Source organism: Rhamphochromis longiceps, linkage group LG12 (genome assembly GCF_057381845.1).
Source record: "Rhamphochromis longiceps isolate RC_006_pf linkage group LG12, R_longiceps_female_GT1.1, whole genome shotgun sequence".
In the NCBI taxonomy this organism is placed as follows: Eukaryota; Metazoa; Chordata; class Actinopteri; order Cichliformes; family Cichlidae; genus Rhamphochromis; species Rhamphochromis longiceps.
In genome coordinates, this window is record NC_140568.1 from 38083833 (window position 1) to 38109346 (window position 25514).

At 41.4% G+C, this 25514-nt stretch overlaps 1 protein-coding gene across 3 annotated transcripts in view; it reads left to right on the plus strand.

Moving 5' to 3' along the window:
• col27a1b (collagen, type XXVII, alpha 1b) overlaps window positions 1–25514 on the plus strand; it is a 71495-nt gene that overhangs the window by 11488 nt on the left and 34493 nt on the right. For all 3 annotated transcript variants that reach the window (XM_085426233.1, XM_085426234.1, XM_085426235.1), the window contains 10 exons: window positions 1798–1851; window positions 10288–10341; window positions 12509–12562; window positions 12668–12721; window positions 17767–17811; window positions 20592–20645; window positions 21988–22032; window positions 22845–22898; window positions 23503–23547; window positions 25392–25445. In XM_085426233.1, the coding sequence (XP_085282359.1) occupies window positions 1798–1851; window positions 10288–10341; window positions 12509–12562; window positions 12668–12721; window positions 17767–17811; window positions 20592–20645; window positions 21988–22032; window positions 22845–22898; window positions 23503–23547; window positions 25392–25445 (513 nt within the window). The remainder of the gene's footprint in view (window positions 1–1797; window positions 1852–10287; window positions 10342–12508; window positions 12563–12667; window positions 12722–17766; window positions 17812–20591; window positions 20646–21987; window positions 22033–22844; window positions 22899–23502; window positions 23548–25391; window positions 25446–25514) is intronic.

Here is a 25514-nt window from a genome sequence, read left to right on the forward strand (position 1 = left end):
CGGAAACAGGACCCAAAAGCAGATGATGACGAGGAATAGTAATGATTAACAGAAAAGTGAACCTTTATTGCGATGACGGCAGGAAATGAACCAAGAGACCAAAGCAAACAGGCAAAACACTAAGAAACAAAACACTGAGCTGGCAAAACACTAAGAAACAAAACACTAAAGGTACTAAGACCAAAAACTATAACTATGACCGAGGTGGAAAATAAACAGGCTATGACTATGACTGTAACTCTGGTGAGAATAAACAGACGAACTGACAATGGCATGAAGAAAACAAAAGGCTTAAATACAGACATGAGGTGATCAGGGGAAGTGGCGACACATGGGGGAAAACAGCTGACAGACATAAACCTAATGACAGGACCAGGAGAGGAAAGCTAAATACAATGAACAAAGAACACATGACATTGTCAGAATAAAACAGGAAATGACAACACAACTTAACAGACCTAATACGTGATGAAATAAATAGAAAACCCCAAAACATAGAAAACCCAGGAACAATAACTGCCTAAACTAAAGGCAAATAGGAAATAACACAAACTAATAACATATCAAAAAATACAAAGAAAACTCAGAGTGCTGGGTCGGAGACCCAGCCTGTGACACTGACACCACTTTTAAGATACATACACTAATGGTGACAAATGTTACATGATGTAATTTTGTTCTCAGAAGGTCAAATTGGTGGTGACTGTTTGGCCCTTCTGTGCTGCCATGTTTTAGGATTTTTTGCTTCTTTGCGGTGATATTATACTTGAAGCACTGCTTACTGTCATATTTGCTGCTTACCTTTCTACACCAATCAGCTTTTTGACAGATTGAATTAATGTGATACTTTATCAAATTCCCCCCTTTCTGCAAACTGCAGTTTGACTGGTTGGTGGAGGCGTACAACTAAAATTTTAGTCATGTTTCAATCTAATGACTCTCTGAAAACATGAGCTCCAGTACTGCCTTGGCACTGACCCTAGCAGCGACTACAGCTGAGTCTACTTATCATGTGTGGACAGCCTGATGGTTGCAATCTAAAGAATCTAAAAGTTGTTGAAAGACATTTGGATTTCCAGAGTGTACGGAGGCTGAAATAGTATAATTATAGCTTGTGGTCTTGGCTGAGACAGACCAAAGTGCTCCATACATCTGACATTATTACAGTAGCCCAATTTCAGCAGGACTGCCTCGGGCTGTTTTAGGTCTACTTTTTCTTTTCCACTTTAAACTGCTTGAACAATGGGAAAATAAGTAACAATCCTAACATTTCAAGCAAACTCAGGTTCCTCAGATTGACCCCTCATTAAGTTTGACCTTTCAGGACTTTGCTAATCCATGTATGAAATTGTTTCAAAGCTAGCTGATGCTTATAATTAATGTGATCGGCTGTGACTGGAACCAGCGCCGACCTCCCAACCAGTGCAATGACTCAGAGTTACAGTGTATGCACTTTAGTGGTTTTGGGCTGAAATAACATTGGCTGCTGAGGGAGAGTGCGACATTAGTTTCTAACAAGATATCCTCATGCCTGCCAGCGTCTCAGTGCCCGAGTGCTTTGCAACTTATAGCTAACTTCACCAAGGGACAAAAAAACTCAACATGTTTTTACTAATTGACTCTTGAGCTTGAGTGGCTTTTAAAGGTTTTTCTTTACTTTGAAAACTCCAAACTTGCTGTCTTTTATTATTCAAGAGTATTCAAGACTCTCTTAAAATAACACAAAAAAGGCAGCAGCTTCTATTTCCTCCTCTGTATTTCACTCGGACACTGACAACTTCTATATTTTGCTTTTAGGGTCTTCCAGGACTTCCAGGGTTGCCAGGAAAGCCGGGCAAGAGGGGCCCACGGGTGAGCATTTCCCAGTCAATCCAACCAGTGACAAGTTTAACCACAAATACCCACAATTCTTCTTTCTTCCCCTTCTGGGCTCTTCTACAGTTCCTTTCATGCTCAAATCTCTATAATGCTCTAATGATAGGGTGATAACACCACTAGCTGTTCACCGATGTGCATGACCTTTTGAGTGTTTTGATCAAGCGCTCAGTGGATCACAGAAGATTTTTCAGTCACTTGTTAGTTCACTTTGGCTCTGGGTTTGATCTAGCTGACCTTATGTTTTCAAGGTCCGTTTGCAAAGCTTTAGAGCAAGCAAACACAACCTACACATATGTGGGTTAAAATATAATGGATCACATTATGTAGATATTTAATAGACGCTGAGAAAAATGAAGGTTGCAGCACATTAACAGTACTTAAATTAGGCATGGGTCCTAAGTTAATGTCAGTGAATAGTTCTATTGTATTCCAATGAGTATAAGTCTTCTGGTGCCATGTCTTTAATTTCTAGACTCAGTGTAGCTCGAGAACTGATGGAATCAAATAGAGAAGGTGGAGATGTTATTTTAAGCTCATGTTTTCAGAAGAAATTTAAGAAGTGAAAGAACACCGGGGCATAATTTGTCCTAAGGGAAGGTTTATTGTTATAATTTCTCTCAAAGACATTGTCATTGATGGGTGTTTGTGTAGTTTCTGACCTGTGAACTACTTCTTCACCACCCATGGATAGAATGAAAGAGGAAACATTTTCAGTGGTGTGATACTGGTCTTTTTGTTGACCTGCCACTAAAGTGTACCTGCAGAGCACTTGTGCATCTAAAGACTTTGCATATCAGCTACCTACTGGAGCCTATGAGACTGCACCCTGCAGTTGGGCCTCAGGGGTGGGTTGTGGAACCCAATCTCTTTAAACAAGGAAGAAAGAGGGCTTTGTCCCCATCTTATTAAAGGCATTTAAGACCCTGTCTGGAGCTCAGTAGCTCTCTCCAGTTGTACTCCATACCCTCTATAGAGCTCATTCATCATCAAGCTCTCGAGACCCAACTATAGGCCACGCTGACTCAGATTGCGAGGGTGCAGTTCAGGTTTTTCAACGTTTCCATGAACCGTCCTGGTTTACACGATTAGAGAGGGAATACCAAACGGCTACACGCATGACCTGCAGAAAGCTAACAAGTGGACTCTGATCTAGTAAATCCGTTATAAACATTTGGATTAAAACTGACGTTTGCTGTATTTTTTATTTGGTGTTCATTTCCATGTAATTCAAAACGTAGTTGCTTTTTTTGGCCCCATTTTGTGCCCATTTGTCAAAAAAGTTTAAACTTAAAACAACAATGTTTAGTAGAAAAACGAATGACTCAGTGTGGAAACAAGGCCAAGTGTGACTGGGAAGCCTAGTGACTTTGTTTTGGTTGAATTCAAACTCACCAGAGCAGAATCCAATTTAAACGAATGAGTCTCTACACTGTGTACGGCTAAATTTACAGAATTATCATACAGTTGCCACAGTTAGTCCATTTTTCAAGAATTTTCTGTCTGAAACATTTTCATCACTAATTCAAGAGTTATATCTTTCATGCAAGAGATATTTGGAAAAGGCAGGATGTAAGCAACTGCAGATTCAGTTGGCTGTATAAGATGCTGGTCACCTATGGGAAATTAAAAGGCATGGGGAAATAGAGAATGTGTAAAAGTATTTTCTCAAGTTAAAAGAGCAATCCAATCTTTTGCAGATCAAATTTCACCTTCTTTCTGGTCAGATATAAACCAAATGTTCCAGGGAGACACAATATTAAAGAAGCTGCTCTGCTATTGCAGAAAATATGTGAACAGTGTAGCATTTCCGGGAAAGTGTAGTTCTTTTTCCCATCATAAACTTTACAACGTTTGGAATATCCCTGCACTATTAAGGCTTTACCTCTCTGACATCGAGGTGCCATGTCTGACCGAGCAGACAGTCTCACCGCTGCTACCACCTTAAAGCACCTCTTGACACGTGAAAACATCCATGTTCCTTGACACAGCCGTAAACCTGGCAGGGTGCCGAAGATCACCTGGCACTGAATGTGAGGCTTGAGAGAAGATCAAAGAGGGCTTTGTGCAAACAAACTGACCTGCCAGCGTATAATCAGTATGCAATGCTGGGTTATTGTGAAACTGAGAATATTTGCACAATTGCCTGAAGAATGCTTGATACATTCTGACACAAATTGCAGGGTCAGCAATGGAACTGATTAATTCAATTCAATTCAATTTTATTTATATAGCGCCAAATCACAACAAAATCGACTATGATTATGCAGGGTACATGCTCCGTATGTAGCCATGACTAAGAGCTAGATTACATTTGCTATTTTTCACACATTCAAGTTAAGAGACACTGACATTCTGAACAGTTAAGATAAGATAAGATAGAACTTTATTAATCCCTCGGGTGGGTTCCTCTGGGAAATTCGACTTCCAAAAAGCACAGCAACGACCGAAGTTACAGTTACAGAATTGTTATATATATAAAAAAAAACACCCAGCACGCCCCTGCGGGCGGTTTATCCTTCAAGCTCGGGTCCTCTACCAGAGGCCTGGGAGCTTGAGGGTCCTGCGCAGTATCTTAGCTGTTCCCAGGACTGCGCTCTTCTGGACAGAGATCTCCGATGTTGTTCCTGGGATCTGCTGGAGCCACTCGCCTAGCTTGGGAGTCACCGCACCTAGTGCTCCGATTACCACGGGGACCACCGTTACCTTCACCCTCCACATCCTCTCGAGCTCTTCTCTGAGCCCTTGGTATTTCTCCAGCTTCTCGTGTTCCTTCTTCCTGATATTGCTGTCATTCGGAACCGCTACATCGATCACTACGGCCATCTTCTTCTGTTTGTCTACCACCACTATGTCCGGTTGGTTAGCCACCACCATTTTGTCCGTCTGTATCTGGAAGTCCCACAGGATCTTAGCTCGGTCATTCTCCACCACCCTTGGGGGCATCTCCCATTTTGACCTCGGGACTTCCAGGTTATACTCGGCACAGATGTTCCTGTACACTATGCCGGCCACTTGGTTATGGCGTTCCATGTATGCCTTGCCTGCTAGCATCTTGCACCCTGCTGTTATGTGCTGGATTGTCTCTGGGGCATCTTTACACAGCCTGCACCTGGGGTCTTGCCTGGTGTGATAGACCCCAGCCTCTATGGATCTTGTGCTCAGAGCTTGTTCTTGTGCTGCCATGATTAGTGCCTCTGTGCTGTCTTTCAGTCCAGCTTTGTCCAGCCACTGGTAGGATTTCTGGATATCAGCCACCTCCTCTATCTGCCGGTGGTACATACCGTGCAGGGGCCTGTCCTTCCATGATGGTTCCTCGTCTCCCTCCTCTTTCTTGGGTTTCTGCTGCCTGAGGTATTCACTGAGCACTCGGTCAGTTGGGGCCATCTTCCTAATGTATTCTTGGATGTTCGTTGTCTCATCCTGGACTGTGGTGCTGACACTCACCAGTCCCCGGCCCCCTTCCTTCCGCTTAGCGTACAGCCTCAGGGTGCTGGATTTGGGGTGAAACCCTCCATGCATGGTAAGGAGCTTTCTTGTCTTTATGTCAGTGGCTTCTATCTCCTCCTTTGGCCAGCCTATTACCCCAGCAGGGTACCTGATCACGGGCAGGGCGTACGTGTTGATGGCCCGGATCTTGTTCTTACCATTCAGCTGACTCCTCAGGACTTGCCTGACCCTCTGCAGGTACTTGGTGGTTGCAGCTTTTCTAGCGGCCTCTTCATGGTTCCCATTCGCCTGTGGGATCCCCAAGTACTTGTAACTGTCCTCTATGTCTGCAATGTTGCCTTCTGGTAGTTCAATCCCCTCAGTTCTGACTACCTTCCCTCTCTTTGTTACCATCCGACTACACTTCTCCAGTCCGAACGACATTCCAGTATAGCCTGGTAGTGTGGATCAGTGAATCGATGTCTCGTTCACTCTTGGCATACAGCTTGATGTCATCCATGTACAGGAGGTGGCTGACAACTGCTCCGTTCTGTAGTCGGTATCCGTAGCCAGTCTTGTTAATGATCTCACTGAGGGGGTTCAGGCCTATGCAGAACAGCAGTGGGGACAGAGCATCTCCTTGGTAGATCCCGCACTTGATGGTGACTTGTGCTATGGGCTTGGAGTTGGCCTCTAGTGTTGTACGCCACATCCCCATTGAGTTCCTGATGAAGGCTCTTAGGGTCCCATTGATCTTGTACAATTCTAGGCATTCCAGTATCCAGCTGTGGGGCATTGAGTCATAGGCCTTCTTGTAATCAATCCAGGCAGTGCACAGGTTGGTCAGTCTGGTCTTGCAGTCTCGGCTGATTGTTCTGTCTACCAGTAGCTGGTGTTTTGCGCCTCTGGTATTCTTGCCAATTCCTTCCTGTGTCCCGCTCATGTATTGACCCATGTGCCTGTTCATCTTAGCCGATATGATGCCTGACAGGAGCTTCCATGTAGTACTGAGGCAGGTTATTGGGGACCGGTCCCTTCTTGGGGTCCTTGGGGATCAGGACCGTCCGGCCTTCAGTTAGCCATTCCGGGTGTCTCTCGTTAACTAGCAGCTGGTTCATTTGTGCTGCCAGACGCTCGTGGAGTGCAGTCAGCTTCTTCAGCCAGTAGGCGTGAACCATGTCGGGCCCTGGTGCTGTCCAACTCTTCATACTGGAGACCCTTTCTTGGATATCTGCCACTGTGATGGTTACTGGACCCTGTTCAGGGAGGTCGCTGTGGTCAGCCCTCAGATCCTCTAGCCACTGAGCATTGTCGTTATGGGTTGCATCCTTCTCCCATATGCTCTTCCAGTATTGCTCCGTCTCCAGCCTTGGTGGTGCTGTTCTCTTATTGTTCCCTTGCCACTGAGAGTACACCTTTGCTGGTTCTGTGGAGAACAGCTGGTTTATTCTCCTGCCTTCTATCTCTCTGGTGTACCTCCTCAAGCGGCTGGCCAAGGCTGTGAGTCTTTGCTTGGCAGTTTCCAAGGCCTCAGGTATGGACAGCTTGCTGTATTTCTTAGGCACCTTATTTGTCGCACCTTTCTGCAACTCCGTTAGTTGGCTAACCTCCCTCCGTGCTACTTTGATCTTGCCCTCTAGCCTCCTTCTCCATGGAGGGTACTGCCCCTTGTCGCTGTTCAACTTGTAGCCAAGCATCTCACTGATCACTGTTGCCGTATTGTAGATCAGCTTGTTAGTGTCGGTAATCGTGGTTGTAGGTATTGTCCGTAGTGCTGCATTAACATCATCTAGCAGACCTTCTGAGGGAACTTCACGTAATCTTGGTAACCGGCTACGCGGGATCCAGGTTTCAAGCTTGGCCATGATCCTATTTTTCAGGTCAGTTCCTCTCGCACTCAACGATCCTTCTCCTATCGCACTTGGGGCTATGTACCCAATCTCGGGTGGGGGTGATGATATCTCCCCCCTGACCTGGCGTCCTGACTCCTCCTTGCCGTAGCATTTGTGTTGTACCTCGTCAATCTCTAGCTGTGAGAGCAGTCCCTTCTTTCGAATGTTGGAACACTGAGCTACTAGTTGTTTCGCCGTCATTGTGGATGTTGGGTATCGAAGAATCCATAGGTCCCTCATCCTATTCATGTAGCCCCTTCCGCCGGGGTTACTTGCATAGTAGCATTCCAACAACGCCCTGTTTTCGTCTCTTGCCCACCGATGCCTTCTTGTTCCAGTAGCCCACTTTTCATCAGGGTGCCCTGGTTCCTCAACACCTGACGCGGACCTTGTTGATCCGGGCGACGTCCGAGCCGGCATGCCTTCATATTTATCTGTCTCGCTCATGTCTGCGGTAGGCTTGCTTAGCATAGGGGGTCTAGCCTTAGGACCCTTACTGGATACAGACGCCCCAGGCAGGAATCGAACTTGCGATCCTCTGTTCCAAAGGCGTGTAGTCTAACCACTACGCTATCCAGCTGCTGTGTGTGTGTGTGTATATATATATATATATATATATATATATATATACACACACATATATAAATACAGAGACAAATATAAATAAAATATACAAAGGGGATAAATAGAATAAATAGGAATAAAAAATAAAAATACAAGTGAATTGCACATTTCAAGTATTGAGTCTATTGCACTGTTGACTATTTACAAAAAGTATTGCACAAGGTATTGTACAGTGAGGTGAAGAGGCACTACAGCTTAGTTGTTCCCCCCTCCTTTGTCCTCCTGTTTCCCCTCCCTCTCCCCTCCAGAGAGGAGTTAAACAGTTTGATGGCGTGTGGGACAAAGGAGTTTTTAAGTCTGTTAGTTCTTGTCTTGGGGAGAAGCAACCTGTCACTGAACAGACTCTTCTGATTGTTTATGGCCGTGTGCAGAGGATGCCCAGCATTGTTCATAATGTCCATCAGTTTCTTTAATGTCCTTTTCTCTGCCACTGTCACCAGAGTGTCCAGCTTCATGCCGACCACAGAGCTAGCCTTCCTGATCAGTTTCTCCAGCCTGGATGAGTCCCTCTTTGCTGTGCTGCTCCCCCAGCACACCACAGCATAGAAAAGTACTCCAGCAACCACCGACTGGTAAAACATCCTCAGGAGCTTCCTGCAGATGTTAAAAGACCTCAGCCTCCTGAGGAAGTACAGTCGGCTTTGGGCTTTTTTATACAGGTGCTCTGTGTTGCACCTGTTTGTTGATCACCAATGAAATGATCCTGAACATCAACAGAAACACTGACCATATGCCAGTGTCACATCAAGAGAATTCAGTCCTAACCACAGACATGTCAAGAAAATGCCAACTCCACACAGACAGGCTCAGTCGGTCACCATTGTTTTCAATGTGAAACAAGAACCCTGTTTGATGATTGCAAATTAAGTTGTTGGGGCCAGATTAGTCATTGCACGACACCAGCTGTACTGATGACCGTGCCACTGATCTTGGGGAAACAATTAGTGCTCAGTTAGGACCCGAGCTCATAACTCAATAAAATTAATAAGCTAAGATCTTTTAATGTACATTATATTGCATAAGCATCATATAAAAGCTAGTAATTCCGTCCCTGTGCTCCAGAGAAGGCGTTAGCAGGTCTGTTCTGGGTTAATGGCCTATAAAACTGCAGCACTCCACGCGCCACTCCTGTAAAAACCTTGCCCCACATCATAAACCTGGTCACAGTGCTGGCACATAGGTACCCTTCATCTGCAGACCTCAGGTGTGTTTGTGTGCTTCTATATCTTATTAGTATTCATTATCTTGCGGTTATGTGCTGGTGGTCTCTAAATGACCACTTGTCAGGGCTCATTTTAATAATTAATAATGTGAAGGCACTTTGACAAATGTATGCATTCTACTTATTATTCTTTTCCCTGCTGGGATATCACCCAAACAGCTTGTCATCATTATTAGGCCTCCTTACCTTATGTACTGTGAGAATGTAATTTGTAATACACTATCCTGACCTCTCTTTTTCTCAGTTTCTCTTTCGTCCTTGCTTCCTATCTGAAGCTAATGACTTCCATACGTTTTCATATTGAGCTGAAAGGCAGAATGGTCTGACTAGAAGAGGAGAAGGAAATCTGTAGATGAGCTTCTGTTAAGTGTCTCCATATGTCCAGCAGCAAGCGTCTGCTTGGGGAGAGGTCTGGCCAGTTTGAGGGGAACTGTCCAGGCTGTGGACTCTCCACAGTGTGATAATACAGCACGATAAATAACAGAGACAGAAACTGGCTGGATCACCCAACCGTACACTTACACCTTTTGGCCCCTGTCTATTTTACTCAGAGTAATTCAATCCCTCACTTTCACCTCCAGCTTGGGGGGGAATGTGTCTCTTCACAACTCATGGAAACTCTTTGCAACTCAAAGAACTGGTTGAAGTTACAGTAGCTTCCCGTTCAGGGCCTTTTCAACATGTTTCATTGCTTTCAACTTTGCTGGAGAAGATTTTCCAATGCTCAGCATTTCATCCCCACCGCACAAGGTGTGGTGCAGATGAACTGAAGACTCTTCACTTGAAAGCCTCAGGAAGTCGTGGCTTTAATTTTCCAAACATTCTCTTTTTGCAGACTGCTTGAATTTTTAATAAGTTCAACTTGAAAAATAAAACTTGTATCCTCGTTCTTTTTTCCTTTACCATCCCCTGCTTTGTAGGAGATGGCGCATTTGATAAAATATTTGGCAGAGATAGGTCTTAATACTCCTACAGTTTGTGGCACAAAGTTACCACGCAATATGATGTGGGACTGCAGAAAACAGCGGAAAAGTGTAAAGGTGAGGAAAATCACAATCATATCTGGACAAGCAGGCACAGGGCACCCATACTCAAGCAGAGAGGACCTCATGTCTCACAACACATTGAAATTGTGAACTGCACATCTGTGAATAGCACACATGTAGGACTTCTTTCTTTTGCTGCTTCTTTAATGACTACATTTCCTCTGTGTCATCTTTCATCACACGAATCTCTGATTTTTAGGGTCCTCCTGGCCCCCATGGAAATCCGGGTCGTCCTGGACTGCCTGGAATGAAGGTACATCTACATTTTAAATAGTAGTGACTGCCATGACTTATGCTAGAAGATTATTCATGTTAGTCTATCTAATAAAACAACATTAAAAGAGTAAGACTTTTTTATTTAATTCCTCTGCTCTGGGTGTCATGATTCCATCCACCACATTGAACATTGGCACTGTTGTTTCATTTTTATACAAGCTACACTTTTGGCACCAACAATTACATTGTTAATAGCTAATAAACAATACTGGAATGAAATAGAAGGTTTTACAAAAAAATGATATTTACAACTATTGAAGTGTACCGTGCTATATTAGTCGGATGAGAAACTTGAGTGTTTTTGAGTATTTGGTGTGACCATCAGTTGGCCTTGCTAGCGCTGAATAAAGTATAATTATCCTTCGGCAAAACTGTAACGAGAACCCCTCAGGGATACAAGTACTTGCAGTCAGGCAGGATAGTATAATATAACTGAAATGAAATGAATGGCAAAACTTTTTATGTGGCATAAAACATTTCCTTCATTCTCCATATTCTAACTGAGGACATTTCTTTCTTTTTTTTCCTAGTCATCCAATGCTTGTTTGGGATTTTACTTAGTTTGCATGTCGGAGGTCAGATCCTTTTGGCTCCTTCTACCACTTTGAAAAGCCATTTGTTTCCCTTCAAAAGAGAACAGCAGTTTTAAGTTTCTCTGTCTCAATCATTTGCATGTACTTGACACCAGCCTGCTCTTCAGCTGATTTCAATTGTCAGGCTGCTATCATAAAAGGATCTCCTTGTTTAACTTTGTTGGAATAAAACGGAAATTGCCCATACTTCACGTCCGTACCTAATCCATTTGAATGCATCCAATTACAGCGTTTTCCAAAACTCATATCTTGGTTTGGCCTGCTATAACTGTGAGAAAAAAAAGTCCTATTATATTTTTGTTAGGTCTTATTTAGTAAATATGCGTTATCTGGAACAGAAAACCTGAGCTGGTTCATTTTGACTCATTTGCACTTAACCGTCAAACTGCAGACTGTCTGATTTGGCCCCGTTCGCTGCACTTAGAAAAACCGAGCCAGTCAAATGAAAGCACGCTATGCTGTTTTTTTGTTTGTTTGTATATTTAGATGTAATTATGATAAATTGAATCAAAAATATTTTCACTTACTCACTACTGTAAGTACCTGACCATTAGGCTTAAAAAATGAAAAGGAAGGAATAGAAAATGGATAAATCAGCAGAAGGTAAAAGTGCTTATTAAGGTCTTGAGCTTGCAGAAGTTATTAACTAATTCCACATCTTTTTCCAACCCTTAAACCCTTCAGATAATCTAGTTCAAGGAGAGTGAAAAGACAGTGTTTGTATATGCGTGTTGCTCCCTGCACTATAAAGAAATCAGTCTGGAGAAACTGCAAGAGGTTATTCAGTGCCAAGTGGTAACTGACACAAACATGCAAGTTTAAATGGGCCGATATGCTGTGAAGGGGGGAATTATCCAGTACAAAAATGAAAAGTGTTCTTTTAAAACTATGCATGACTTTCCATCTATGCTCATATGCTAATGTGCTGTTGCTATTTGCTATAAGAAGTTTACTTTCTTTGAAAACAGGCTTTGGTTGCAAGCTGCAATGTGCGTCATAAAAGAGGATGATTTATTTCCACACTTTCCACACTTGGAGTCAAATGTAATGTGTTACAGCATTTTCAATCACCTCGTTGATTATAGCTGTACCGTTTGGGTGCTTTATCACATCACCTGATTACCACTATGATAACCACTAACACAGGAAATGCTATACTGTGCTTCCACTTGGACATGGTTGCACAAATTACATGGCAGTTCTTTCACTATTAAAATTGAACACTGAATGCTGACCCAGGCCGCACTGACAGGATTCCCACTGCCCGAAAAGGGAGAAGAATGTACACAGTCACTCCCCATTGCTTCTCCCTAGCTTGATGTAAACTGAGTCACAGGAGGGCATAAATGGACTGCACAGTTGCGTAAATACAACCACCAATAATTTAATGAACTTGTTACTCTTTGATTATATAAACCAAAAAATAAAATTCAAAGTTCTCTGCACCTTGTGAGGATCAGTGTTGAAATTTGTGCAATAAAAAGCTCTGGCAGACTAGAACATGTTGTACTCGTCATGAAAAATTAATGCTTTCTCTTTTTTATGTTCTAGGGACAAAAAGGAGATCCTGGACTGTCCCCTGGTCAATCCCCAAAAGGACAAAAAGTATACACATTATCACATTTCCTTCCTTAAATCTGTTGGATTATCCGCAGACATAGGCATGTAAATATGTCAATAAACTGAATGTGTCCTCATTTGCCATTTTAGGGAGAACCTGGTGTCACGGGCCCCCCTGGGCTGCCTGGCCAAGACGGACGAAAGGTAAAACGGCTGCTTTGGCTCACAAACTGAAACTGTGTATGTATTTGTTTGTAAATCTGCCAGGAAGTAATTAATTGCCATCACAGTTTGCTGATTCTCTTCCATGAAAGTTCAAATTCTTGGTTTCTGTCCATTCTTTCTCCTTTCTGACAGTGTTTTCACACATAAATCAGACACATCAAGAATGAAGGACTGACTCAGTCCTGTATAACGAGGATCCGTAAATCAAATGAACGCTCTTTAGCTCTCTTGCCTTTGAAGGTGGAATCTGTCGGTCTGTGTGGGGTTTTCAGCCAAACATGAATGTTTGAGTTCTTGTTTGGAAAACAGCCTAACATAATGCAGAAGTCAAGGAGCACACCTGTGTTCTAGCTCCCCACTGGTTTGGAAAATGAAATATTTGAATACCAGGCCTGTTACATCATCTGTGTCGCAGGCCTAAAATATAATGAAGGCATCTGAGGGGAAAATAAAGATTGCCGGGTGAAAAGTTTTACATGGTTTCCTCGGTTGTTATGTCATTCACTCTGGAGAGCAGTACTTCTAAAAAAGTAGGACAACTTATGAATGTGGGTTAGCGCTGTGATCTGGTCTTGTTCGCAATCAGCATTATTTAACGTTCTTTGGATACCACTGCGCTGGGTTATCCTGACAGAGAGTGACGGTTAGCAGAGTGTTTTCTCAGTGGCCTTGTTCATTTTATCTTTGGCCTTTTCCCAAGCCCCTCACAGTAATTGCACATCTCAAGTGGTCTGGCACTTGTCTGGATTTCTTACTATGCACAGTGTACAAATAAAATGGTAAATCTGATCGTACTTTTGCATAGAATTTGTTTTACAATAATAGTTTTACATAACTGCAGCACTGTAGGAATGAAGCCTGTCTACGCGACTTCTAGCTAAGTCTTTTCATTGAGTTTCTTAATATTAAGAAAAACGTAGAATGTCACTAGCCTCGCTCTTTAATGATTAAAGAGCCTGAAATCTTTGGAAATGTGTCAATGAGAAATGTTGATTAGGTTTGGAGGTTGTCCTTGCCAGGGTTTCACCTAATTCTTCATTCCTAACAACAGCAGCTAATGTTAGAAAAATGTTTACTTGCCTTCTCCAGCTATGGCTCATTCCAGTAACCAGCAGACCTCACAGACACTTCTTCCCTCTAATTTCCAAAGCTTCCTCCAGATTCAGTAAGAATAAATCTCAGAAACACTGTAGGATCCACAGACTGAAATCCAGATGTATTATATTCATATGGAATTTTTCAATGAGGCGACCTGCACTGCCTACTTAGCAGCAGTGAATCTAAATAAAGAATTGAATTAATATGGTGTTGAAATAGTTTGAAGTGTTTACAGGTTACACACAGCTTTCAGTCTGGATAAAATGAGACAGAAGAAAGGAAACTTGGCAGAGAGCGTTAGAGATGAGTTACCCGATGGGCTGCTGCAGCAGTAAACAAAGTCATAAAAGCTTATGGAAGAAAATCCACAGACAAAGCTTCTTTTAAATTGCACTTGACAGTATGTGATCACACTGCTCCTCTTGTGGGCAGCTCTCAAATTTATACTCTGGTGAAGATAGAAAGAAGTAAAAGCTACATCGGTACAGTAAAAGGTCAGAGAAAGGTCAGGAATCGGATGCCTGAAGAATGCTAATTAAAAATGGCTGTTACACAATCTGAGAAACCCCTTATAAGCAACTTTTGTTCTCATTGAGACGCATGCACATACACACAGCCGTGTTCTCACTTGGGACCCAATAATATGAGTGCAATAATGCTTTGGCGGGAGCGCCAGCAGTTTGTTATGCAATCAGACAGGGCTGACTGTGAAAAACCATCTGGTGTGCTCAGTTTCCCTCAATTCAGTTTAGTAGTGGGGAAGGCTCCAACTGGAAAAAAAAAGGAAGGCCTCTCCTCGTCTTCTGAGTCATGGAACATGGAGTCATGGGAAAAGCTGATATTCTTTCAGCTGAGTTATGGTAATTGTGGATCTTTGGTAGGCTGAAAGCAGCATCCTTGCGGAGGTTAAATAGCTGTAACAGATCCTCTGTTCTTGTTCTGGTTATAAGGTCAGGTGAGATTCCGGTAACACAAGTTCACGTTAAACTTAAAAGGCCCGTGTCTGTGCAAGAAACTGCTGACAGCCCTAAAAAGTATTAAAATGCAGTTTGTATCCAGCTAATAAAAACAAAGCAATCAGCTTGGCTCCCCTGAAAGCCACGAGACACCTCATTGCTTGCAGCTGTTCTTGACTTAGACTTTTTTTTTGATTGTACTAAGTAAGGCAAAACTCCCTATAGTGCACTTTTGTATTACAATTACGCTGAAATTCCATCACCTGCCTCTGATGAACCTCGAGGGTTGTTCCTTTGTCTGTCTAACCAGCCTGCAAAGCTATGACCTGTCACCGCTTCATGGACGGTTTTCGCTGAGTTTTCTTCTCAGTCCCTTGGCTTTCTGCCAGAAACAGCCTTTCTCGCTGTGGGAAATGTGTAAAGATGTAATGGGAAGGTTGCCTGGGAGTCAATCAGTGGTTTGCGCTGTAAAATAAGAAGAGACTCATGCATGTGTGTGTCAAACCAAAACTCTGCAAAGAGTACTACCGGTTCTGAACCTGTGTTCCATTTACACAGCCAGCTCTGATGATGGCACACTGCAACAACACTCAAACTTTTTATTAGGTGTGCACTCCTCCACATTTTTTACTTCCTGCTCTGCAGCTCCGTATAAAAATATTCTCTTACCTTTATTTGCTGATTTGTCCAAGAAAGAAGCCCAAGGCTTGCCAGGTGGGATTAGGTTTTTGTTATAATAAAATTAAAAATCTATGGAAAGAACAATGTATTTTTTGTCTGCCAAGTACAATCTGTTACTTATTCTTCACGCAGCGGAGACGGTGCTGCTGCTTCGCTTCGCCTGTTGGCTGTAGGGTTGATCTGGTGTGAGTTACACTAATTAAAACTGTTTGCTCTTCATGAACAAGAAGAACTAATGAAGATAATGATACCTTGCCATCTTTTTTTCTCGCACAATGGATTCTGCCATTTTGTGTCACACAATGGATTTACAGAGCCGTGAAAGTGGTCCAATTTTTGTTTAGCCCACATACGACACGCATGCACAGATTTCTTTTCCCTATTTTTACTGTACTCGGCTGTATTGGCTGTGCTGGAAAGCCCAGACACATTCTTTTGTTCTTTTGTGGCTGCATTGCTTTGGCTCCAGCAGGAGACTCATCTACCCTCGAAAATCCTATCAATTATTTCCATCTCTCAGCACTGTGTGGCTTGTCTGCAGATAAATAGACAAATAATCAGGAGTTTCACAAAACGTGAATATAACAGTGTCTGAGAGAATTACTGTGGCCGATCGGCTGACATCTGGCTTTGATCTGTGCAGAAAATATGAATCTCAGAAAGACAGTTGTCCTTGAAAGCGTGCTTATTTCTTTGTGAGGACCTTTTGAACTAAGACACAATCACAGAGTGTTGGTAAAAGTCAGCTCATGAATGTTCATGAACCAAACTTCAATGAATGCATTACTTTGTCTGCTTGTTTAAAGGATGAGTTCTTACGCCACGATGACATAATAAACTTTAGTTTTGTTTAATTGGTTTGTGGGATAGCTCACATTTCTAAGATGTTGCACAAGGCTTTTCTTTTTTTTTTTCTTTTTTTATCAGTTCAAGATGTCAACCTGCCAGCCAGATTTTACTTATCGGCTCTGTGGCTGTCAGTGTCAATCTTTCTCAGACTTTCAACCCAGACTCATGCTGTCCATTAATACTTACTATCTTTGGACAGCCAATCATTACGGGAAAAAAAAACAGCCAACCAAACAAATAATTAAAAAAAAACACACACTTTACTTTAAATTCTAATGAAGACTCTTTCTCCAAAAACACAGAAGACAGCAGAAAACAGAATGTCAGCTCAAAAAAGTCAAATTACAACTTTAAAATGTGCCCAGCTGCATTATTTTTTTATCGAGTGGCATTTTCCTTCACCGAGCCAGCATGAACTAAGTAAAGAAACCTTTAAAGTTGACCCTTTACATCGATACTACCATATACCTCAGAGGATGTTTGTGTAAGGAGAATTTTGATGTCCCTTTTTACACTCTGGTGTTTGGTTCGGGAGTGCTTTGCATTGATCTCTTGATGTCGACTTTATTTACTGTACACACAGTTACTAATTTTTTCAGCCTCTGTCTGACTGTGGTTTATTTGTGCTGCTGCTGTCAGGCCAAAACAGCTTGTGGCTAATGACTTTACACTTCAGATAATCAACTTTTTCTCCCCCCAGAGATGACTTCATGTCTTTATTTATTGCCGCAGATCTTGACTGTGAAAAGATTAATACATTTTGTAGCCAGCTGGCAAGCTCATTTGAGATCACAGGGCATGAAGGTGACCATTAATTACCCTTTTGGGTTTTACGCATTACTGCCTAATTGGTTTATTGGCTTAATTAATGCAAGATGATACTGAATTGTTTTGTCAGGGTGCGGCGGTGGCAATGATTAGACTAACCCAAAGCCAAGTAGCTGTGCCACAACAATAAATAAAATGTCATTGTTCTTGTGTAGAAATGGTAAAGAAATGCCTTATTCAGGGTTCACCAGGCAGTAAGTGGTTTATTAGTTTCACATTTATTACGTTTGCTTGTGCTGTGGAGCCTTTTAAGCTAAGCCTTCCAGGTTTTTATGAAGTCATTTTATTGAACTTTTTTATAGGAAAACAAAGTCAAATTTTCTCTAAGGCAGCTGGAAACTACTAGCATAATTTAAACCCCTGCAATCTTAACTGAGGCACTCTTGAACGCAAGGTGATAAAAAGAAAAGAAAAAATTAATTGAATTTGACGAGTGACCATTTAACTTTTTTCCCTTCCAAGATAAACCGTCTTTTTGCTCCAAGGCACTTAACACTGAACTTCCTTGTGGAATTGTGACTGGAATATTATATGGCACAATCATTTTACTTAGTATTAATTATTAGTATTAACTTTTAACTTGTTGCTTTTTTTGTGTTTTTTTGTCAACAGGGACAAAAAGGATATCCTGGTCCTGCTGGTCTCCCGGGTGAACCTGTGAGTATTTTTTACAGGAGCATGGTAACAGTTTAATGTCATGTACTGAGAAAAGGTTCGGTTTTCTTAGCCGTCACACAGTGTTTACATGGAGGAGCCCGTTTGATCCTTCAGAATGAAACAGGCGCCTCGTTTGATCATAGCGTCAATATCCAAATAAAGGAGATTGTGTCTGTTATTGTGATGTAAAAAAAGAAAGATTTTGTGAAAAACTAAATACAAACCATGACCCAGTAGCCTGTAGAAGCACCTTTAGCTGCAATATTTTGAAGCAATGATCTTCTATATCACTTAATCAGTCACTTATTTTCTTGTGGAGGAATTTTGGCCAAGCTTGGCTGTCAGATAGCTGTCTCAGTTTTGACTCATGAATGTTTTGGTATACAGAGGAGTTCATAGTTGACTTAAACACTGCAAAGCGCCCAGGTCCTGTGGCTGTAAAACAGAACCAAACCATTACTCCTCCTCCACTATGTTTGACAGCTGGGGTGAGGCATTTGTGCTTTTACTGTGTTTGATTTTCACCATATATGACGCTCTGCATTGACACATCTCCACTTTGGTTTCATCTGCCTAAAAGTCTTTGTTCTAGACGTCTTGATTTAGATTTGACATTGCATTTTTGTGATCATTTATATCACTTTTATAAAAAATATGCTTTTATTAAAATATATAATTTTCTAGTAGGGATGTACTGTACTTATTTTTTTTATAGAGGTCCATAGAGCCTGTTAAAGGGAGACACAGAGGCTTAACCTATTAACTTAGTACTGGTTTAAATTCAAAGTCCATTTTTTCAAATATTGATTTTAGTTAAACTGATATATAAATATTTTTCAGAGCCTAGTCCGTTTACTTTTATACTTGTGACATTTATCATAGCATTTCTATAATATATTTTTTGTCATGTATAATATAAAAAATGTTTCTGTCTGATGGCTGCAGCGTGTGTTAGCTGTTTGTCACAGTATGTTTACTTACCAAGTAAAAGAGCCAAGAGTCTACAGAGACAATTCCCATAACGCTTAAGCATTTCTTTCCATTTATAGTAACAAAACAGGAGAAAGGGAGAGTGACAGAGGAAAAATACTAGTAAAAGAGGCACACCCGGGTTCATTAAAAAAAAAAAATAGCAGTGATTATGTCTTTACACATGGTGACTAGAGATGTTAGATATTAGTCATTTGGGAATCTTGGCGGGAAAATAGTGGGAGTTTTTTGGCAGAGGTGCAAGTAGGCTAAATAGTTTGAAGACTCTAGATCATTCCCCTCCCTAGTCCTTTCCCATCTTCATGAATCTAAAACCTGTGAAATATCTCTTAGAAGATTGCATCGTGTCACAATAAAGGAGAAAAAGGTTTAAAGTTCATTTTTTTTCGAGCACTTTTTTCAGATAATGTAAACTGTGTCAAACGTTAAGCTGATAGTGAAATGGTTAACTATATATTTTTCTTAAAACACTTATAAATGATATGTTTTCATAAATGCAACACGTGAATGTGTTTACATGCATATTTTTATTAGCTAGAAACTGCTTATTGACTTATTACTTCCACCTGGAGGTTAACTAAGTGTGGACAATGGGAAGAGTGAGGATTGTAAGAACGAAATATTTTTTTATGTATTGCCCTCTGGAGTTAAGAATGTGTGTAACATCACTTCTATGGCTGTGTACATGTGCTGTGTGTGTGTGTGTGTGTGTGCTGGTGCAATATTTGTAAATAAATTGTAATTAAATATGCCATTTGATAAAGCTTAGTAATTCTGGAAAAATGTCTTGCTCTTCCTTAGCTCAACACTTATTATTTTATCTTAACCCTCTGTTGTGCAATATTTCTTACTTACCAATGGTGTCTGCTTTATTTTGCACCTGCACAGTCTAATGCAAACCAATTAACGGTTAAGCTTTAAAGGGCACCTTTTGAATCTCTGTAATGCACTTTTTGCAGTTTCTGCCATCGAGGAGTTAATTATAGCTTTAGCTCTGATGTTCTGGTTAGTGGTGGCATTTTACTGGACTGCAGTATATTCTAGAGTGTGTGTAATATTAAGGGGGGCTGCAACAATGACTGCTGTTTCTCTGATTATGGTTTTTAATGACATTATCCTTCTAGTCTGTCTTAACATGTTAATCCAGTTTTCCCAGGAATCTGAAAATGCAGAAACCTCAGTTTTAAATGAATATAGTGTATGAAGGGCCTGTAATTTGCATTCCTTCATTAAGTAATTTAGTAATTTTCTTTTCCCATATTTACAGAATTAAATGTTACTCTCTGATTGATGCATTTCATTTGGTCTCACCACAATGAAGGAATGACGCATGCATTATACAGTGTGTCGATAAGGATAAACATACCAATGCAGAGCTGTGCTCACAGTAGTCTTAACAGCATGCAAGCTTGACCACATTATAAAAGCACTTACTGTTGGATTAATTGAGTGGTTAGAGTGGCAATGTCTGTAGTGGCGCCTCTTTCCTTAGGCAACTCGACTAAACAATAGGACTCTATTGAAAAGCTTGGAGGTTTTGAATTCCTCTATAGGACCAACTGACTGTTGTTTATTACGGCATAAATATGTCTGCTTACAGTTTTAATTACTCTGTTTCCTAAGTTTCTAGGACGGCAATCAGCGAGGCTGCAGCAGAAATCATTTGTGCACAAAAGAGGCCCTTATTCTAGGAATATTTCCTTTCCTCATCCTCTTTTCCTTCCTTTTCCTGCTTTTTAGTCTCTCGCATTCTTCTAGCACGTATTTCTCTACTGTCTCTGTCTCCACAGGGTGAGCGGGGAGATGATGGAAGCCCTGGGGCAAAAGGCTATCCTGGCAGGCAGGTGCAGTAAATCTAGAGTTGTGGCACTGGTTGAGCAGGGACACACACACACACACACACACACACACACACACACACACACACACACACACACACACACACGTGTGGAAATAAAACAATAAATGGAGGCCGGCACATTTTTTCTATTGTGACTTCAACTTTTTGAAAAATTAGGGCTGATTTGGGACTTTTGAACAAATCAGATTCCATCTTGTAATTTTTACTTGCTGTCAGAATGATGAACATACTGAGAACTACAGTGGAGCATTGAATTCTTATGTTTTCTTAAGCAAGGAAATAATTACATGTAATAATCCTGGATGGTAGCAAAACTATAAAAAATCTCTGAAACCGGCGCCTCAACAAAAAAACCTAATTTGATAACTCAGAATGAAAAGTGTGTAGCTGCTGATTGAAAAGAAAAATTACCTGTGGTGGAATTTCAGCGATGGATGCCCCTGGTCTTGTGAGAAAATAAAATGTCAAAAGGGTTTCTATCGTAAGCGATACCCTGAAGAAAGAAAAGGTAATAAAAGTGTGACTAATGCCACATGTCCCCAGGTACACGCACACACACACACACACACACACACACACACACACACACACACACACACACACACACACACACACACACACACACACACACACACAATAAAAGCTTCTTCTGTCCTTTAAAATTCTGAGCATTATCCCTTGCTTCACTTCTAGGAGTAGTCTAACTGAAGAAGTCAAAGCTGGGAAGTATTAGAGTTTCTCCACATTAGAAATCTATTTTATCTCAGCTTTAAACTCCAAAAACAACTGGTTGGCTATTCCCTCATTTACAACCCTTGAATGTTTAAGATAACTTAGTGTTCAGGCACAGGTCTCTGTGTTTGCCTCTGTGCTTTACTGCACTGACTATGCCAAAACTCTGATCCCCTATATGAACTTAGAGATGTGTGGTGGATTAGGTTTTAGCACCCCCTACCATCTGTAGGCTGGGAATCAGGAGGGCTATATGTTTATGTCAAGACTTTACAATTTGCTGTTGGGAGCTCTCCTGAGCAGAAAGTTGATCTTTATAGTTGCAGAGTCATGTTCTGTGCTGGTGCATTAGACGACAGTGTTTCTGGGAAACAGATGTGAATGCTGCTGAAGCATTAATGTTGCAAATGTCAGGGTTTATGCTAAACAGAATTTTAAAGAGGATACAAAATTTAATATCCAAAAGGTGGATGCTAATTGTTAAGTAGACTAGTCAGCCGATTTAAATATATAAATTTACTTGTATGGCATCTCAGATGAATGCAGCTGTTTGTAACTACTGAAATATGTTTTTTTTTATCTATTACAATTAGGGCTTTCCTGGGCCTGCAGGAAAAATGGGGATAAAAGGGGTGAGGGTAAGTAGATGTTGCAGTTCTTCTTGGTGGTGGTGTTGGGATGTGTGTTTTTGTAAGACTCTCTATGGTACTTTGCAAGTCTTTTGCCATTTCTTAATGTTTCCTGTTTTTGTCATGCTCCCTCATGTAGCAGCTACTGATGGCCACAGGGGAGAGCAGCATGTTTCTTCTCTGTTGGACCTTCGCTTTCCTTAAATGAGCTGTGAAAATCATGCTAATTTAATTACCTAACCAGTGTGGTTGTATAAAACACCCAGTGTCATAAACACCGCTCATCTTTCCCCGTTAACGCGACGATAATGGTAACAGATGGTTTTCTTCATATAGTTAAAGTATGTTAGAGTCAATACAGTTTTTAGTAATGCTAGCCAGAGATCATAAAACTTTATAGCTGTGCTGCATAATGCATCCAGATGTAAGCTTCTCATTTCATGTCATTGTTATTTCTACTTTTCCACTGAGCAGGTTTGGCACGAAGATCTCCAGAGATCCCTGATGTGAGGGTATGTGCCCTTGGACTACATCGTGGAAGCCAGCACCATGCAGTCCATGGGCATATACACTTGCTTCAAGGTTTGGCTCTTCGAGACCACTCAACTGTAACATAAACCTTGCAGAGCACTGTTGCAGATGGACCCATCACAGCTGAAGGCTTTATAAAGATTTTTAGACACGTGTTAGTGTGATTGACAGTCCTACACAATGCCCAGCATCTTTGCTCAGTCTCATTATGTCCCCTTATCCACCTTTTGCTTTTCCATCTATCTTCGCCTTATCTGTTCCTTTACTCCATCTTTTATTTATCTCTCCAGGGTCACATTGGCATCCCTGGGCTTTTTGGCTTTCCTGGTCCTGATGGCGAGAGAGTGAGTATTAGTGGCTTTGAGAGAGAATACCCACTGGGCTGCATTATGTCCCAAAAATTATGAAATGGAAATGAGACCCAGATTAGATTTACTTGAATAAAACAAGGGCATTAGATCAAAACACTAAGACCACACTAGGCAAACCTATCCATTACTCTTGAGTAAAAACAATGAATGCACAATTTTGTATCCAATAAGTTGAGCTTCAAATGTCTTATCTGATGAAATAACCTCACCTCATGATCCATTTTATAGCTCTTCTGTTTATCAGAAGTTCAGATTTCAACTTTCTCCTGAACACTTCTGAGGATCATGATGTAATAATATAGCAAACTACAGATCAGCTGTTAAATGGACCCTTTGAGATTGTTTTGTCATCTGCTGATACCAAGCTGAAGGATGGAATTTGAATATTTTATCCCCTACCCCCCCACAGTTGGTAAAGTTTCAAGAAATGGTGTTCTCTGCTTTCAGTCAATAATTTTGTTCTTGTGAGGAGCATCAAAACTACACACCGCCCAATAGATTGAGTCTTATTGCTGAATGTTGTCCAGGTTTTGAAATGATGTACTCTTCTTCTTATCCATTTCTTTCCTGTTCGTAGGGAATTCCTGGTGTTCATGGGAAGAAGGGCAAGATGGGTAGGCCGGTAAAGTTTTCTCTCAACATACTTCTCAGTTATTAATGTAGCCTTATGGCAATGACAGTGTTTGTGATCTATGGGACCTTACTGCAGTGCAGAGCTACTATAAAGCCCATTAAATGACCATTACTCTGACAGAGACTTCAGTTCAGTGTGAAACCCCTCCTGGCCTTACTCGTAAATACATATATGAGGCACAAAAAGCTCAGCCTACTACAGTCTAAGAGGAAGCATAGATTCCTTTAGTACATATCAGAAGATTATAATCATATTCCCACTAAGCTTATTGCTAGTTTAATGTTAAAAAATGCTATCTGTCTATAAATCTCATGATCAGTGCAATTAATTTTCTCTGACTGAAGTTGATTTGGAAACTTTATGTGTTAAACAGTGTGCTTATTACTGTTCTTGTGTTGCGTTAGACTGATAGGCTAATATAATGTGTCAGTTGTGGGTTTGGCCCTCTGGAAGCTCTACCCACAGACGAGAGAGGTCTATTGTCATTGGCGCCTGGAAGCAAATTTCCCGTCCTTCCAAGCTTACATGGAAAATACTAATACTGCACATAACCACTTGTATGAATCACATATTTTTCCCAGGCTTAGTCCGGTTGAACACAATTTTTCAGTCTTATTATGCTGCAATGGTCAGTGATACATGCCAAGGCCTAAGAGTAAGCCCTTCATTGCCAAGTCATGAGCAAGCCATTTCTCTTCCTCTGTGGTGAAAAGTGAGATCAGTTTGTGTAAGAAGTTGGGTTTTTTTTGTTTTCCATCCTGACTCAGCAGCAGTGCAAGAGAACCAGACAAGCAAAAGAGCTGGCACATTCTATCAAATGGGAATATGTGTGATGAAAATTGTCTTTTTGAATTCAGATTTTGAATGACATCAAACTGCTCCCATTTTCTTGTGTCACCCATACAGATAGAATGACTGGCTAGAATTTGCACATAGCTTTGAGAAGAGACTTTCATTGGACAGATCCTATAATTAAATCCTCACTGAGATTTACTGTCGGCACGAGAAAAAAAGAGTTGCATGTGTTTCTGATCAAAACTGAGAGAGTTATTGACAGTTTGGGAGCAGCAAATTTTTCCGTGTTTCTTGTTTTTGCACCAATTACTGTTTATTTCTTGATCCACTTTTGCCTAATTTTCTAAAAAAGGAATGATTGTTTGCCACACAAGCAGCCCCTATCTTTGCCATGTGTTTAAGACTCAAGCCCTTTTTGATCTTTCCCTCTGTAGACACGATAAAAGAGACCTCACCGCAGTTCTGCCATTTATCATTCCCCTAACCCTAACACTTACCTTCTATAGGCAAGTACTGAGGTGTAATGTGCAGTGGGTTGCATGTTGACCTTGGCATACTGACAAGCACACGATGAGCGTGTGGCCTCTTGGCTGCATCACTCCTCTTGTTCTGCCTCTATAATGGAATTACGAGCGCCAAGCAAAAAAAAGAGCACAGTCAGCAATTCCTGGGCCAAGCAGCTTTATTCAGCCATTTAGGCGCGTCCTGGGGGTTTGGTTCGCGGGCTGCTGAGCAATCCCTGCCAGTGCGTGCACACACAGACACTCGTCGCTTGGAAACAATCAGCCATGGAATTTCCTGCCGGTCTCTGGGGAATGAAAATGCTGGGAGCACATCTGATAACTTGGCCTTACTCTGGAAACTTCCGTTTTGGAAAAACACTTTGTTTATCCCCTGTGTTTGCTGTAATAACTTAACTGACATCCCGTGTGATATCTAAATGCATTCAACATCAAAATGGGCATTTTGAGAGAATGAATATAATAAAGACTCTCTCTCTATGGTTACATGACGATGCTGTCTCTTTGTGTGCTCAGGGCTTTCTTGGTGACGTTGGAGAGAGGGGACCACCTGGCCCTGATGGGAACCCAGTAAGTGAAAAGATGTGGATTCCTGCACGATTTACTCATGATTGGTGGAATCCATTTCCTCCCATTTGT